Here is a 19,162-nt window from a genome sequence, read left to right on the forward strand (position 1 = left end):
TGCCGCAAACCCTGTATATAATATATAAATCCTGTTTGTGGTTCTGTATATACATGTACCTTCCAGTGTTAGACTATGAATAAAACATGATGTTGTAAATCTTATATTTATATGAATACTTGGTCTAGGAGTGAGATTAATTAACTTCAAGTCAACGATTTATTAAAGTCGAGCTTACTTGAAATAGATAAACAGACAGCATATAATGCCATATATTAACATGTGCTTATAAACATTTATACCTTCATTAATTTCAAAATATGTTTTGCAGTGATATTATGCTATTATATCTTAAATCTATGAACTAATGTCAATGATTATATCTAAAATTAAAACCAGCGGCTGCCAGGCAGGATAGCCCACATTTTCGAGAGATGGATAGAGAACAAGCTAACAAGAAAGTGATTTTTCCTACAATCAAGGGCCATAATTCAGGAAATTACAATTCGATATGCACAAATATCGAAAGGAACTGAGATCTTTGTGTTATAAACTTACATTTCAAGTTTCACCAAAATCGGATAAAAATTGTGACCTTTATAGGGTCCACAACCTTGATATACCATATTCTTACGCTATTTGAGAACGAACGGCGGCCATTTTGTCTGACAATTTTGGGCCGATTTTCACGAAATTCGAACTCAGTCGTCCTTAGGGTGTAACGGTGATGTAATAATACGTTTTTTTTTAAATCAGATAAAAATTATGACTCTTTTGGGTCCACAAGCTAAAAACACGATTTTTCGTACAATCAGGGGCCATAAATTAGAAAGTTACGGTCCGATATGCGCAAATATCGAAAGGAACCGAGATCTTTAGGTTATAAACTTACATTTCAAGTTTCAACAAAATCAGATTAAAATTGTGACCTCTATTGGGTCCACAACCTTGATATACCATATTTTTTTACGCTATTTGAGAACGAAGGCCGGCCATTTTGTCTGTCAGTTTTGTGCTGAATTTCACGAAATTCGAACTCAGCCGTCCTTAGGGTGTAACGGTGATATAATAAAACGATTTTTTAAATCGGATAAAAATTATGACCTCTATAGGGTCCACAAGCTAAAAATGCGATTTTCCGTACAATCAGGGGCCATAATTCAGGAAGTTACGGTCCGATATGCGCAAATATCGAAAGGAACTGAGATCTTTGGGTTATAAACTTACATTTCAAGTTTCCAAAAAATCGGATAAAAATTGTGACCTCTATAGGGTCCACAACCTTGATATACCATATTTTTACGCTATTTGAGAACGAACGGCGGCCATTTTGGGCCGATTTTCACGAAATTCGAACTCAACCTTCCTTAGGGTGTAACGGTGATATAATAATACGTTTTTTTAAATCGGATAAAAATTATGACCTCTATAGGGTCCACAAGCTAAAAATGCGATTTTTCGTACAATCAGGGGCCATAATTCAGGAAGTTACGGTCCGATATGCGCGAAGATCGAAAGGAACCGAGATCTTTGGGTTATAAATTTACATTTCAAGTTTCAAAAAAATCAGATAAAAATTGTGACCTCTATAGGGTCCACAACCTTGATATACCATATTTTTACGCTATTTGAGAACGAACGGCGGCCATTTTGTCTGTCAATTTTGGGCCGATTTTCACGAAATTCGAACTCAGCCGTCCTTAGGGTGTAACGGTGATATAATAATACGTTTTTTTAAATTGGATAAAAATTATGACCTCTATAGGGTCCACAAGCTAAAAACGTGATTTTTCGTACAATCAGGGGCCATAATTCAGGAAGTTACAGTCCGATATGCGCGAATATCAAAAGGAACCGAGATCTTTGTGTTATAAACTTACATTTCAATTTTCAACAAAATCGGATAAAAATTGTGACCTCTATAGGTTCCACAACCTTGATATACCATATTTTTACGCTATTTGAGAACGAATGGCGGCCATTTTGCTGTCAATTTTGGGCCGCTTTCCACGAAATTCGAACTCAATCTTCCTTAGGGTGTAACGGTGATATAATAATACGTTTTTTTAAATCGGATAAAAATTGTGACCTCTATAGGGTCCACAAGCTAAAAACGTGATTTTTCGTACAATCAGGGGCCATAATCCATGAAGTTTCGATCCGATACATGCCAATATCGAAAGCAGCCGAGATCTTTTGGGGATAAACCAATATTTCAAGTTTCGTCAAAATCGGATAAGAATTGTGACCTGTAGAGAGTCCACAAACAATTGTTGGACGGACGGACGGACAGGGGCGACGGCATAATATGTCCACATGAAAATGTGGGCGTATAAAAATACTAGAAACAGAATACATAATTTTGCTTATAATAAGAGTTAGCTATAATATTTATGGATTTACAACAATTTGTTAATCATCTTGTCATCAAAGAATATATCCAGTAAAATTCCAAATGATAAAAGACCTTTTTTCTTGAAATAGAAAACAATAAAAGGGAAACTGATTCTGTAGACATAATCTATCTCCCTCACCAATTATTTGTTCATTAATTCTACGAGAACCAATCGCAAATGACTAAAAAATAACACTTGTTATTTGAAAGTGTCAAATTAATTTAAAACTGAATACCTTTGCTCTTTAAATACCGTTTGTGGTAGAGAATAATTTTGTCGAGTCTGGAGAATCATGTGTAGAGTACCTTATTTTACCAAATGAACAATTCACATGTTTTTCATTATAACTGCACAAAGATCACAAATATCTTAATACTAAATAGATTTTTTTTTAGAAAGCAATTGTTTCTGTAATCGACCAATCTGATTAAAATACAGATCTATATTTTGTTTCGATTTTTTATACTTGCGATGGAGAGAGAGAGAGAGAAATGGGGTTTAACATCCACTCGACGTCCATAACTGAATAAAACCCTCACATTGCAGAGCTCCATTTTACTGACTAATTTTTACTTGAAATTCAAGTAAGCACAAACATCTCTTCAATTGAGTACGATACCCATGCATTATTTACATTTATAATACAGATGTGACGTAATCCTTTGATGTTGGGGTACCATTATTTCAAATAATCGTACGGGCAATGTGCCAAGCGTAACTTGGTAAAATATTGAACTCGAGTGACGTATTTCATTGCAAAGCATGTGCAAGTGTCTGTATTTTAAGTTGTTTAATGGTCTCGAGCTTAAGACATTGCGTAATATATTGTAAAAACATTCGGCCCTCACGGCCCTCATGTTGTTGCAATATATTACTTAATGTCCCGCTCTCGACCATTAAACAATACGTACTTCATCCCTTTCTACACTTTACAAGAACAGAATATTTTTAACCAGTGATGAAAGTTTGCAGTGGTTTTAAGACTCGGTTTTAAGAATGATCACATGGTACTAATTATAAAACAAAACATGGCTAATTAAATTGATTGAATGTTAAGCTTTTAATCTGTTTGATGTTGATCTTCCGTTGATTGTGATTAGAGCAATATACACAAGGATAATTAATTGGCAGTGGTTTCCATTCGTGGACTATTGAACACTGTTAACTTTATAATACCCGACAGTTTACATCACAACACACAAAGAGTTTTGTCATATCTGGGGATTTTATGATTTAGCACAAAATATGCTATTTTTCGGTCATTTTCCAAAGCCCTCAGTCCCGACCGGCATATACGGCCGAATGGAACCCATGATCTGGACAGAACATTCAGCTTTTCTATTATTCTTCAGAAAAGGAGCCACAAACCTAGTTCCTTTAGGAACTGTCTGTGATCGGACGATGTCAGCGCTGACAGTTCCTATCGCTTTCTATATAGATTCAATATGAAAATACTGCTCATCCCCACCTCTTGTCTAAGGCTACTTTTGAATCCTTATCGACTATTTTTCACCCTGATTCTTCTTTGTTTGCCAAAGGAATCATTTCTTGCCACATCTGATACACATTTATAATAATTCAACACTATTTGCAAGCAGAATTTTGCAATTAAAAACATACACAAAATACGTTTGAACTGACCAGCCATTACGAGAATCGAACATGCGCAGACCGCATGTTTATTTAATCGCTAAATTCTACTTGAACATAGTGTTGAATTATTACAAATTTATGTCAGATATGACCAATAAACATTTACGGTGAAAAATAGAAGGTAAGGCTTCCAAAATAGCCAGAGAACAGAGGTGGCGAAGAGCGATATTTTACTGTATTTTCATATTGCAGCTATATAGAAAGCAATAGGAACTGTCAGTGGACATCGTCCGATCAGAGACAGTTTCTAAAGGAACTACAACAAACCATAACATATTGATATTAGATAGCTTAAAGTATATATTGACATACTCCAAAATGATTTCACAATTATATTTTCTATTTGAATCATTAATAAATAATAAAAACAGTAGAACAAGTGTATACTTACTTGATAAAATAGGGCTTGTCATTTTTATCCACACCAGTTTCCCACCCATATGGTAAGCCAGTGCTTGGATCCCAGTTTTCTTTTGGAGGTATCCATGATGTTGACTGTGTTTTGTGACTGGAAAAAAAAGATATAGTAGTGTTAATTATGAAGATAATTTTGAAATTAATTTAATTTCTATTAGAACTACATGAATACTATCAACATACTCTTCGAAAAATATCTCCTCATATATATACATCCTGGAAAACCTCACAAACTACATATAGAATTCCAACAAAATAAACAGAAGGATTTCATTGACATGTATCACTGGAGAAACTTTGTAAATATCTGACCAAACCATCTATAATCCTGTCTTTACACCATATTAATCAAATTACTAGACAACATTATATAATACAATAGGAAATCAGAAAATAAGTCAAAAGTCAATTAAGACAAAAGGATTATACCTTTGAGACAAAGACTAATTTGATAACAATTGTTATCATTAAATAAAGATTATAAAGTTATTTCATTATAATCTGTGAATGGTAAATCAATAAAATGTAATCTACTGGTGAAACAATAATTCTAATACATATTTCATGACTTTTTGTCAACTTGACACATGATGGATTAAGTATTCCATTAAATTTCCAAGGACCTCACATCAAGGTAGATAAATGTATTTATAAATTCTCTTTATACAGAAGGAGATCAAGGGCACATGGTCTTTCATTTCCTTACTTATTTCAACATTATTTGGTCGGACCTGATTGAGTGAGTGAAACTGTATTAAAATATATATTTCTAAGGATGGACACATATATTTATAGTTGCTCTTCATGCCATCTAAATCTTTGACATTTTACCTCGTGCGTCGAGCACATGTAGTTCATAATTTAACTTTACCTTGGGGAAAAAGGTGAGGGTTTCTTAAAATAAAATGGGGTTTTTAACATTCTACTTTTGTACACTGACTTGGATATCTAAACATGTACTATACATGAATTTATATTAGCTTCTGCTTGTTCTCAATTCCATTATATTATTGCGTACATATATAATCATGTCATATTCAAATAAAATATTGTTGAAACCAACGATTCCTGTGTTCTAGGGCTTACTCTTCACTAAAACTATTCACAAATATTGACATATTATATATGCCCACATGGTTATTATTACCTCAAGCTTCTGGTAATCACAGATAAAGTCGAGAGTTTTTTAGATTTATTTTTCAAATTTGTCAGGATTTTTTGATTAGTCATAAATAGTTAAACATACATTATGCAAGAGCTAAATCTGTCTATTGCAGGTCTTTCTTTAGGCCTGAAATCTTATCTAAATTATTAATTAGACATTAATTAACTCATCCAGACCATTATAAGCAAATCTCGACGTCAACGCTAGCCTGTGATATTTACTGCTCAACTTTCATTCATGATTTAATCATGAATGAATGAATGAAATATGGTTTTATGGCACGTCAGCTCCAACCGGGCTATATTGCGCCAAACATATGGTGATTTAATCATGAAAGGGATAATTAAGACTATGATTTTATCGTACCGACTTTAGTAATGATGATAAAGGCTATAGGCCGAAAATTCAATCGCTAAAATCTCGGTTCAGAGTGGATCAATTTGACTGAAATTTTCAGCAAATTCTCTTTACCGTATCTAGTTTTTAACTATTATAGTGAGAACTGCCAGCTCTTTATGTTATCTCCCATAATGTATCTTTAACATATCTTTCATGGAATCCTTGTAATCCTATTATTGGTTACAAGTTTTACATGGTATGCCCTTATTTCATTATATTGTTCCCAGACAAAGCTTATATAGGAGGTAGATACAGAAATCCACAAGATCCAGGGCAGCATTCTATATATCATAAGTAATAGTGGTATAATTAATAACAGATTGTCAGTGTAATTGTTTATATTTCTCTTTGATTTTACTATCCTTATAAAACTACACTAATATGTTACCATGCATTCTAAATTGAGCTGGGGTATTGTTGCCTTAATAAACTCTGCCCTCATAGTGCAATTGGAAAATGTGGCACACCCTCTTCAGAAGACCTAATATGATCAATGTCTAGGTCATATATCATTTTATTATTTTCTGATTCTTTTTTAAATTTAAAATCTATATTTCAATATTCATTAATGCTTGTTTAGTCATTACAGACAGACAGTAATTAATCGGTCAGTCAATTTAAATTATGACAGGCTGGCAACTAAAGTAGTTGATCTGTTGAGTTTCTTTAATTATTGTTTTAAACGCCTTAAGACTTAATCCTTCAATAATTATATGTTTATGTCAATACTTTTATAGTAATTAATTTATATAAATAGACAAATGTATTATGTATGTAAGATGAATCATATTAGTTGGAGAGACCAGCCTAGGGAACCTATATACTAGTTGGGGTCCGAATTCTAGGAAATAATAAGTTGTTTATGGTTGCTGTTAATTATTTGCTCCTGAAATAAAGTGTTGAAGATCCATTTCGGGAATCTGTATTCATTTCTGATACTTAGAGAACACACATCGACAAGCTATATTCACTGAACCTACGGTATTATAATACCAATTCTGTGATTCTGACCAGTTTTCATTTTGACATCATTGTGAAGGACTTTGCTATAAAGTTAATCAACTTTTACATTTACATTGTCTTTGCTGTTCAATCGGAGCCTGTTTAAAAATATGTTGTGATAAGCATGTACAGATTACGGCACCAAACATTTTGGCGGATGAGAAAACATATAGAATAACATATAATCATATAATCCAAGGTTTTCTACCGCCTTAACGAGTGTTAAAAACACAATTAGACAAGAAATTGTCTTTTACTGGTTTTATTCAATTTAAGTTTCACCTTGAGAAGGCTACCAATATTGGTATGATCATTTGTTAGTTTGTGGGCATCATATTGGAGACAATCTATATTAACACAAGTACCAGTACTTATTTCCTCTCTAATGGTCTCTATGTAAAGACGGTATGGTGATATGTGAAGATTTTAATCAGAACCAGTGGTATTTTTAGTTAACTACATACTAACTACTCAAGTGGAATAATACAATTTGCTTGACCTATACTAGTAATAATGAACTCAAAGTTTGTTCCAGTAATAGGATGTACAGGAAAGATGTTTCCCTAAGGAAGGCAATACCATTGTTACAGCAATTGTTTGTCCAGACAGGCTTTAAGATGGAGTAATTGATTAGGTTTATTTTTGTTCTTGCCTTTATAACCCTTTAAAGCTTGTTGAAAATACAAAAAGATGTTGTTATAACCAAGTACAGATTACCAATAATTTTGGAAGATGAGAAAAAAGAATGCTGAAGAATTTATAATAATAACATATAATCCAAGGTTTTCTATCACCTTCAGGAGTGTTAAAGATACATTGCCAGGCAACAAAATATACGCCCATAGCAGCTAAGTCATCCAGGTGGTCACATATTTTTTCTTTTGTCAGTAATGAAAACATTTACAACACATGAAAATCTGATTATGAGTAAGAACCCATTAAACATACATTATGCAAGACCTAAATCTGCCTATTTCAGGTCTTTCTTTAGGTCTGACATGTTATCTAAATTATTAATTAGACATTAATTAACTTATCCAGACCATAATCAACTCTAGATGGCATCGCTAGCCTGCGATCTTAAGTGGATTGTGATCCGATTTACTGCATAACTTTCCTTCTCAATTAAACGATTAAATGGATAATCGAGACTATGCTGTTTAACGTACTGACTTTAATAATGATGACCGAGGCTAGGCAGAAATTTTATTCGCTTAGTTCTCGGTTCATAGTGGATCAATTTGAATGAAATTTTCAGCAAATTGCCTTTACGTTATCTAGTTTTTAATTATTATAGTGAGAACTGCCAACTCGTTATCGAATCTCCCATAATGTATCTTTAAATAATTATCAGAAAACATCACAATTTGTTTCAATTGTTTGTCTCATGACCTTAAACACTGTCTATAGAGTCAATCAATATTAACTTTAGCCTCTAAAGCGACCACAATATTTTTCAACGTAACCAAGGGCTATAACTCTGGCAGTAATTATCGGAAATCGTTGAAAATCAATAGGCTTCTTTGCCTTTAAAGTCAATCGAATATTAACTTGACCATCTAGAGTGTCCACAAGATTTTTAGTTGTGGACAGACGGACCGGGGCGATGACAATATAGAACCACATTTCAATGTTGTCGTATCAAAACTTAACTAGACAAGAAACTGTCTTCTAATAACCAATATATAACTGGTTTTATTCAACAAGTTTCACCCATTTCAGATCCGTCGTTAATATAGGTTATTAATATCTTCAATTGGTCTAATGGTTTGTCCCATTTTTCTCTGATAATATGCAAAGATGTAAACTGGCTTACATTAGCTGATGGAACCAGTATAGTCTTTGATGTTTTCCCATTTGTTCAGGTAATCTTAAACTATTTAAAACTTACATATCACAGTCAGCTAATGCATATAAACCAAAACAGAGGAGGACTTGCTTATCTTCCTCACATTTCAATCCTTAAAATTTCCACCCAAAGCCTACTTCTTCTTGTCAAATCACCATCTTTCCTTAACCCCTCAGTTACAATCACACCTTTCATTCAGACCTTACAATCTATTCAATCCTTACTGATAAAATCCTTACGTTATCCAAAACCCTAAGCTCCTATTAAATTCTTAACTAATAAATATAAAATTTTTAACCTTATCGAATTCAATTCCTTAACCTTACATTCAATTTCTACTTGATAAAAGTTAAATCCATAACATCCCATTCAATCTCTAGCTAATAAAATTCAAATTCCTATCCTTCCATGTAATCCCTATGTAATTCAAATCCCTATCTTTCCATTCAATCCCTACCTAATTCATTCCCGTATCCTTTCATTCAATCCCTACCTAATAAATTTCAAATTCCTATTCTTCCATGCAATCCCTACCTTTGTCATTCAAATCCCTATCATCTACAATTTAGATATTTTAGGGATGTATTACGTAAGAACTAAATGTGCAGGTCTTTCCTTTGGCTTCAAATATTATATAAATTATTCATTAGACATTTATTCAAATGACAATCCCATAATCAACTCTCTGGACCATCATTGGATGGCCTTGATTTTAATGGATAAACAAGGCTTTTTTTATTACCATATATAGCAATGGTACTTGACAATCAAGACTATACAGCTAAAACTTCAAACAGCTATAACTTTACTCTGAATAAAGGAATTTGACTGAAATTTTCAATTTCTTAATTTTTTATTATCTATTTTTGAACTAAAATGCTGCTCTTCCATAAAGCTGTATTTAGTATTATTTTAATGTTTCCAACCAGCCTTACAAACATGATAATCTTCCTTTATATAAAACTGTTACCATTCTTCAATTTATGCATACTTTTCCCTCCCCATTTAATTCCCTTCATTCATAAGCATATTCACAACCACACTGGACTATCATATCCCAATCTCCATTTTAATTCAAACAATCTTCTTTTTAATCCAAAATCCTTCCATTGCAGACAATAAAACAATGAGTCTATTTATAGCAGTTCTTGTGTTTTCATTGTTCCATTAAACATTCTTCATTTTTACAGCTACACAATCTCCAAACACCTTTTTTTTTATAAACAATATATCATTTGACTATCAAAGTGATCGATAAAAATAAATCTTGTTTGATGAAAAGTAATTGATTTTGAATGAAAAAATTATATTGAAAATTTTCCAGTTGAAATGTAATCCTACCTTTCTAATTGATTCAATTCTGGATGAGATCCAACAAGACTATGTCTTCGACACAAAACACAGTTACACTTTAAACAATTAATTTGGCTATTTTGATTTCCCATGTTTTAGCTACATGATGATTTTAATTGTCCGATGAAATATGACGGGCTATCACTAGAAGCACAATATTCACAGTGGTTATCAAGTCTTGCCGAGTATTGATTGAAGTAAAGTGCTTCGAACGTCTGAACCTAATATGAAACACGGCTACAAATTTTACTTCTATCATACGATTACCCTCTTTTCTTCTCTTATAGATCGACCCAAAATATATTATAATACGATATCATATTATCTGTACTTTCACATTTTTAATACTTTGAAAACAATCATATTTGGTACACCACTCATCTTTGTAAGTAAAGTTCAACACCATTTTAAATGCCCAAAGCCAAATCATTTGTTTTTTGTTTTTTTAAATGTGCTGTCATTATATAAACAAACACAGATTGCCTACATACAGATAGTACAGTTTCTTGCAATTAGCAAATTCACAGCACAATATTCCAGTTTTCATAAATTAAAAACCCATCAAAGCTTCATTGAGATTGTTTTTTGATGTGATTGTTATATATCAAAATTTTAAAAAGAATAAATAAAATCTGATATCCTCACAAACATACAAATGAATTCATACTAATAAAGTTTCAATTGAAGTTCGTCAACTATCGCATTATTCCATTTAAACAAGTCTACGATATAATCCTATATTGACATCACAAATTGAACTAAGGAAACCTACAGCTCACTTTCTCAACAATCAGAGCTACAGAACAGAATGAGCAATTTAATTCCAGAAAATCGCATCATCAATTAGAAACCACAGATTCTCAACATCAAATGGTCATAGTCAGCTATCATGTCTAATAATGGATGAGAAGGATGCCAGAAGTATGTGCGTTCATCTGATTGGTTGCTTTAAATTCTATTAATTGATTGATAAAACTTGTTATTCATGGGCTGCATAATAGCAAGTTTATTACAACTTAGATAGAGAATAACAAAAAAATGTATTATCCGACATTCTCCTAACGAGGCGAATGGAGTTCTTATGGGAGTAATTTTCTACAAACCATTAAAAGATCAGGTCGGATAATATATTATGTCTTCAAGAACACTCTTTAATAACTTTTCCTAAGCCATCTGTCAGGAAAAAAAATAATTCTATTTAACTTGGCTATTTTGATAAAAAGTAGTAAAAGTACATGAAGACATATCTGAAAAACAATTGGATTGCCAGACAATGAATATGTGTTCACCAGCATCATTTTGAATGGTGATTTTCAAATTATCCTTGTTAAAGATACATTATGGGAGATAAGATAAAGAGATGGCAGTTCTCGCTATAATAGTTAAAAACTAGATAGTGTAAAGGTAATTTGCTGGAAATTTCAGTCAAATTGATCCACTATGAGCCGAGAAAGAAGCGGGTGAAATTTTTGCATAGTCTCGTTCATCATTACTAAAATCATTAATATAAACAGCATAGTCTCGATTATCCACTTTTTCTGATTTAATTATCAATAGCCGTTAGCGGCATATAGGAATCTAATCCAGCCAACATCGAAGGCTAGCCTTGACATCGAGAGTTTATTATGGTCTGGATAAGTTAATTAATGTCTAATTGATAATTTACATAACATTTCAGGCCCAAACAAAGACTTGTAATAAGCAGATTTTGCTCTTGCATAATGTATGTTTAAGTGTCTTAGTCAATTATTTTTTTTAAAATATTTTTAGGAAAAAGTACATATTCTACAGAATTGAACTCAAAACTGTCTAAAAGATATTTAGTTCAAAAGCCTAATGAATAACTAAAACTTTAAAAATATTATCAGGAAGTGAGGTCATTGACAAAAATAGACCAAGGAAACTTTTTTATTTTTCAATTAATTTTAATGCCATTTTCACCAACTGGTAGGTGTTCGTAATCTACCAATTTTGTTCAATAGAATGTGGTCTCTACCACGTATGCACATGACCTAGTTTTAAGTTTAAAAATTGAAAAAAGTGAAAATTCTGAGTATACTTTTTTTTATTTAGAAGATTTCAACTCGAAACTTTCCGAATCTGTTCCAAATGGGTGGATTAAAGGAGCTAAATCTCTAACTTGATATTGTCCATAATATTCGAAATTAAAAACACGAAAAGGAATTCAATATTGGTCCATTTCAATCAATATTGATGCTGTTATCTTGCCTTGAAAATATGGGATCCTAATATCCAATATTTAAGACACAATGAATATTTTAAAATCAGCACACGAGTCGTGTACTCTATGGTTTCGGGCGCCATTTTTAATGAACAAAGACAAACATATCCTACAAGACAATGTGGAAGTAATTAGTAATGGCTGATTCACAACCGACAAAATAATAAGAATGTGTAGAATGGACTTAGTAGACATAAAACGCGGCCGTTAATTTGGACTGTTCCCGTATTTCACCGAACATAATTGATTAGAAATTACAAGATCTATTTTAAAAATTGAATATAAATCACACATTCATATTACATAAAGATGTGCTTTTAGACCCTTTTTCATCTATTTTAATGTTCAAAATGTTAGAGCCATTCGCCCTTTAAGCCAAAAATTGTCCATTATCTCCCCTTTGAAAACGAAGTCAGATTTTCAACTTCTTTAATTTTTCCTAAATTAAAAATATTGACTTTTCAAGAGTCATCTCATCAAGTTAAAATTCATCTGAAGTGCCACCATTTTGAAAACGTAAGTCAATCTTTAAGATCAATGTTGTCCTACAATTTTTATCCAATTTTCAATATCTTCATAGTTTTGGAAACCATTTATCATTACCAATCGATCAGCAAAATTAGAATTTTGACATTTGACCTAGATTTTTTAAAAATTTTAAGTGATGTCATAAAATTGAATTTTTTTAAAAACTGTACAAATTTGAAATCAGTTAAAATGTTGACGCTATTGTTAAACAATTAATTAAGTCATTTGGTGCTTATTCTGAAAATTTTATCAAAATCGGTTTGTAAATAAACCCTGTGTGTAACTTTCAACAAGCGGTTGCCATATGCAAGATACGCCCACATTTTGCAAGAGATGGACAGAAAACGAGCTAAAAAATAATGTGATTTTTCGTACAATCAAGGGCTATAATCCAGGAAGTTATGATCCAATATGAATGAATATCGACAGGAACTGAGATCTTTGGGTTATAAACATACATTTCAAGTTTCATCAAAAATGGATAAAAATTGTGACCTCTAAAGTGTCCAAAGCTAAAAATATGATTTTTTGTACAATCAGGGACCATAATCCAGGAAGTCATGGTCCAATACATACCAAAGAACCGAGATATTTTGGAGATAAACCTATATTTCAAGTTTCGTCAAAATCGGATACCAATTGTGACCTGTAAAGGGATGAACGAAAGACCAGGGACGAATAGGGGCGACGACAATTTGTTTTAAAGTTTTATGAAGTAAAGGTCGGCAATACACATTACTATCGTTGATAAGAATATCTATTTTCCTCAAATTAATTCTATTCTTCTTCTTTCTTTCCTTATGCTTACAATTGACTGGGTAACTCTGAATTTCAGTACTATTCCTCTTTTTGACCAGACAAATGATCCCTTCTAAAAAAAATAATCGCTAAAACCCCAAAATGTGATAGACATAATTACAGTAAAAATCAAATTTTGATCGCCTTATTTAATTTATTTTAAACCGCGAAATGTGATTTTGGCAACCAAGAGCGTGAGTCTTGCCTATAAATTGAAAAACATATTTCAAAAAACTTTTGACTCAAAGAGAGCATTCAAGGTTTTGATATCAGTGTCACTAACTACACATAGATTGATGGACAAGTCTGCATGTAAATTTAATGGGGTTCCTTTTTCGAACTATTTGAATAATTCCAGCAATTTTGAAAATAAATCTTAAAAAACTCTGATCTTTTTAAGAGCGTTTAAAGTTCTTGCAATAAGGAGATAAGGACAATAAATCTGCATAAACCTTATGTACAGTCCACAGAAAAAACAAAGTCACATGTACATGCTGTTGTGTATCTCTATATTCTTTTAAAAAACACATTTATTTAATTAGGCTTTTAACTGACAGTATACAATCGTTAACATGTCCATAATCTTGTTGTTTATTTATGATTACATTGTCACTTTGTAAAGTTCCCCTGAACATGTTATATGAAAGGGTGGACTATAAATATGCTGTAATAATAATAATATAAAAGAAACGTTTACAATTGGAATTGAAATGAGAGTAGTCTGGGCGGCAAATCATCCCTCATAGCAAACTACATGTCTATTTTCATTAGCCTGGTTTGTACAACAAAGAGGGATGTTAAAACCACATTTTATTTTATGTCTTTGCTCCAAAGTTTGTATGAAATTGACCACTGAAATTTCGAGATACATAAAATTAAAGATGCATTATGTAAGAGCTAAATATGCCTTTTGCAGGTCTTTCTTTTGGCATCAAATGTTTTAAACTATTACGTAGACCTCTATTCACATGACAAGTCTATAATCAACTAGCTAGGCCATTGGATAGATGAAATTTAAATTGATTAAAACTGAGAGATTTAAAAATGGAACGTTAAAATGGATATTCAAGAGGTAGCCTTGATAGTCAAGGACCATTGCTACAATAACAAACAATCTTCAAACAGTCATAATTTTGTTCAGAATCAAGTAGTTTGAATGAAATTTTGAACAATTCATCTTTGCAATCAACTTTCTGCCTCTAAATCATGAATATTAACCAAAACCTGGACAAAATGTTAATTGAACCCCTCATCTTCAATTCTAGGCCAAAACATCGACAGTAATGACAATGAAAAGCAGGAGAAAGGAAGAGAGAGAGAGAGAGAGAGAGAGAGAGAGAGCAATCCAGACAAACTACACAAATTAGGTTCCAAGATGGTGAAACTTAATGGTGGTCGGAATCCATAAGAAAATAAACATAGGGATAAATCTCAACTAAATCAGGTCAAATAATTCTGCATAAATATGAACATCAAAATAGGGATAATTCTACAAAAACATCAGTTTCAAAAAATTCCATAAAAAATTTGGTCCTGTACCACATTCACAAGCTTTATATATCTAAATATGAATAGAATAATTTAGTCCTTATACAGATTTCAGCTAATCTAGCCTAACTGTGGTCTGGAAATTAGATAACTCTTGTCAGGGATACTCCACCACTACAAATGTCTGATAATTACATACCTCTTTCAGGGGTAACCCACCACTCGAAATGTCTGTCATGTTTTTGTAATACCTGAAGATGTACGGTACATTGCTGTACGATTTTCATGTGGTACACTTTTGAGCTAATCTAGCCTAGTTGAGGGGTATGGCATTTTGGGCGTGGAATATCACACCAACCATCAGATATCTGGCAGACTTACATTCTGATGATACCAGATATGCATGCATTGATACCATATAGGAGAAAATTGGTACACTTTTCAGCTAGGTTGCCCCCCTGGGCTCCCGCACTAAGAGGTAAAGATAATATATGTTAACATTAAATGTGGGCGGATACAAATGTTGATTGTCAACCCATCTAAGATTTCAATCAGGTTATTATGAAATATGCTGTTCTTTGTGGGTGAAAAATTATAATCTATGGTGTTATAGGCCAAGAAATAACATTAATTTACAGTGGTGAAACCCCTTTGGTCTGAGAGGAGTTATCTCCCATTAGTCTTCAGATTATTGATCTCAGTGTGATCTAGGAATGATAATGCTAACCGTAATACTGATGAAATGCCCATGACTTCAGTGGCACAGTTGATTACACAGGAACTCAATGACTTCTAGTTCATTTTATTCTTAATATAACACTTCAATATTATCACCACATATTCTGTGAACAATGTTTGACCATATGCTGTGTTCAAACTTTCAACTTTTATCAAATTGTTTGATAAGTAAGACATATTCAATTTCCCAATTTGACCTGGGCAGGAGTTGGTCGAAGTCGATGAGTAGAATTTCAGTATTTAGATTATCCATTTAAGTCAACAACTCAAGCAACCCAAAACACTAACGATTTACTGATAAAAAAAATGACATTGTAAACACTGAAGTAAAAATATTTGATATTTTTTTCTCAAATTTCAAAATTTATATGAAAGTTATAACAACGGGTACATATAGTACATTAGACTTGCTAGCGTTGACATGAAATGAAATGAAATGGGGTTTAACGTCCTACTGCTCTGCTCCCATACTGGGCTAATGAAGATGAGCATATGCCATACAGTGTACTATGAGGGGCATTTGGTCTAGGCAGCGGCACTATGGCCTGCTCTTATATCGAATTTCAATTGCCAAGGGATCTTTTACGTGCACGTCAATGTATACACAGGACCTCAGTTTTCATCCCATCTGAATGACTAGACAGCTGTCCATGTCAGACCCTCTATCCTGCACCACTGATCAAGGGAAACCACGTCGGAAAATCCTTATGAACTTTCTCGGCTAATGCAGGGATCGTACACGCGACCTTTTCCGTTGACATAGAATATGTATTATCCTGGATCATGTTCAAAAATAAGAGTTCCTGCTTAACTGAAAAGGTGAGGAAATTTAGGATCTACCGGTAGCTACAAATGATACATACTACATAATTTAGGATCTACCGGTAGCTACAAATGATACATACTACATAATTTTGTGTCTATGGTTACCTTCTTTTTGTGAATCCAGATATTTGATGTAAGAAATCAAAAGAAAACAAAGTATCAATATTTTAGATAGTCAATAATGGAACAACATTTTGTACATTTTCTAATTCCATCTTGAGTTATTATAATGATCTATATGTTTTACATTTTTGGGAAATATGGGAGGGATGGGTGGAGGTGGGATAACGGCATTGGCATAGCATAGCACTATCTGTATACCAGTTTTCCTCAGATCCCAATAATGTGTCCTATTAACTAACTACTCGAGTTCGTACGGAGATAGAACTGTCACATACAAATGAGGATTAATAAGGGGAATAACTCCGCTAACTCTGTGTCTAACATCAGTGGGAACTTGTACAATCTGAATATACAACAAACTAAACTAGTTCTCCAAAAAACTTTCACAAATTAAAAATTGAATTGTTCAAACATGTGATTGTCTGTGGAACTAAATTTATATAAAATGCAAGTATCAGAGAATGAGAGTGGCAGTACACTTCTTACGGGAAAAAAATACTAAAGATATGCCAGCATAACTTTCGTTTGCCCCCACCCCACCTTAAATTTGCAACTATGTCTTCCTTAGTTTGAAAAATTTCCCAGAACCCCATTTTGGCTCACTATGTTGACAGTCTTTCTAATATGAATTTCCTTCCAACAGGCCTGTTCCAACATCACACTGATACAAGACCAGACATCATTTACACAGCAGATTGTACCAATACGTAATTAAAGTTTTATTTTCTGCTGGTAATATGCAACAGACTATCAATGATATCATCTGTGTCGATAGTGTCTGTAAAATAGCTGAAATAATGGGAACATTGATTATTGACATTTAGTGAACAGCCTGTTCATGAGGTCATTAATTAATGGATATATCAATATTATTTTTACAGGCGTCAAAATATAAAATTGTTTACATTTATCATTGTGACATTTTTCTGGAATCAGTATCCATGAGTGATATATTTGTTTAGTTTTAATGTTTGCCTGTCCCAAACATATTTATCATCATGTCAAAAATTTTATCAATATCATCAATATTATTATTATTTTAATCATAAGTCAAATACTTAAAGGTTATAAATGACACATTGAAATATCTGTTATTAACTCAAAGAGATACAACTAATATTAAGAATGCAAAATTTCGTGTAGTTTTGAAAAACAATATTCTAGCTCTGACCTTGTGTTTTCTCTGTATACTGATACTTTACTATTTTATACATTTGAGTTCCGATGCATTTGTTTTGTTTAAGTGTTGATAGAATTGAGTCTCATAGGTAGAATTTGTGATGGGTGTTGTGCATGAGGCAGAGTATGTTTACACTTTCTTGAACAGCAGATACTCTTGTGGGATAGATACATGTATTTAAGTAGCTGACATTTGTTTTATTCCGGTTTCTTGTGAATTTATTATTTTGAAGAGCTTTGTTTCTTACATTGTTTTGGCTTGTTTGTGTTATATTTATGGGTAGTTCTGTACTGTTGGGCAGTTATCCTACACTGTCTGATAAAAATCTACATTAATAGGCACTATACATCAGATCCCCAGAATCTACATTATCTGAGGCTTTCATACAGATTTCTCATCTGTATTGAGTTTAACAGATTTCTATTGCGACAATAATTCAGTAAAATATTGTCTAAATTTGACGAGTACAGATATTGATTATAAATTGATTATAAATTGAAAAATAAAAATTTATTTAAAAATTGATTTTTTAAAATATTTCGGGTCCGTAGAATAAACAAATATTTTGTTCTTAGTCATAATGATAATTCAGCAACCTAATGACATTTTTCTGTGTTATTTTTGCTATTGTTGTTGTTCTTAGTGTTTAATGTCTGCTTCCACCGAGATGATATCACAAATAAGTCTTATTTTTCATTTTTATTATCTTAGGGCATGCACAGGGGTCTTTCCTGTGGGAGGAAACCAGTGTATCCGGAGTAAACCCATATGAGGTTGAGAAGGCACCCCTATCTCTAAGCCACATACGCTCACATCACAACAGCAAACCTAGCGATGAACAGCCAGCTAGAGGTCGAAACGCGGCACTCTCGACACCACTAAGCCATCCCAACCCTCCATTTTTCCTATTGCATGTATCTTTTATTTAAGGTCTGAGAAGCTATTTCATAAACACCAGAAGATTTATACATTAATTTTACACTCAAACTCCTGAAAGTGAAAGATATTGAATGCTGTAATAATAACGACTATTTTCATTCAGTGGAGTTACTTTGTTTTTTGATAT

At 32.6% G+C, this 19,162-nt stretch overlaps 1 protein-coding gene across 1 annotated transcript in view; it reads right to left on the minus strand.

Annotated features, from left to right (window-relative positions):
• The window catches only part of LOC126829506 (uncharacterized), a 104,818-nt gene that overhangs the window by 45,875 nt on the left and 39,781 nt on the right, over positions 1-19,162 (minus strand). Inside the window, exon 3 of the mRNA XM_056103089.1 lies at positions 4,381-4,497. Within this exon, the coding sequence (XP_055959064.1) occupies positions 4,381-4,497 (117 nt within the window). The remainder of the gene's footprint in view (positions 1-4,380; positions 4,498-19,162) is intronic.

This window comes from Patella vulgata, chromosome 8 (assembly GCF_932274485.2).
Source record: "Patella vulgata chromosome 8, xgPatVulg1.2, whole genome shotgun sequence".
NCBI lineage: Eukaryota > Metazoa > Mollusca > Gastropoda > Patellidae > Patella > Patella vulgata.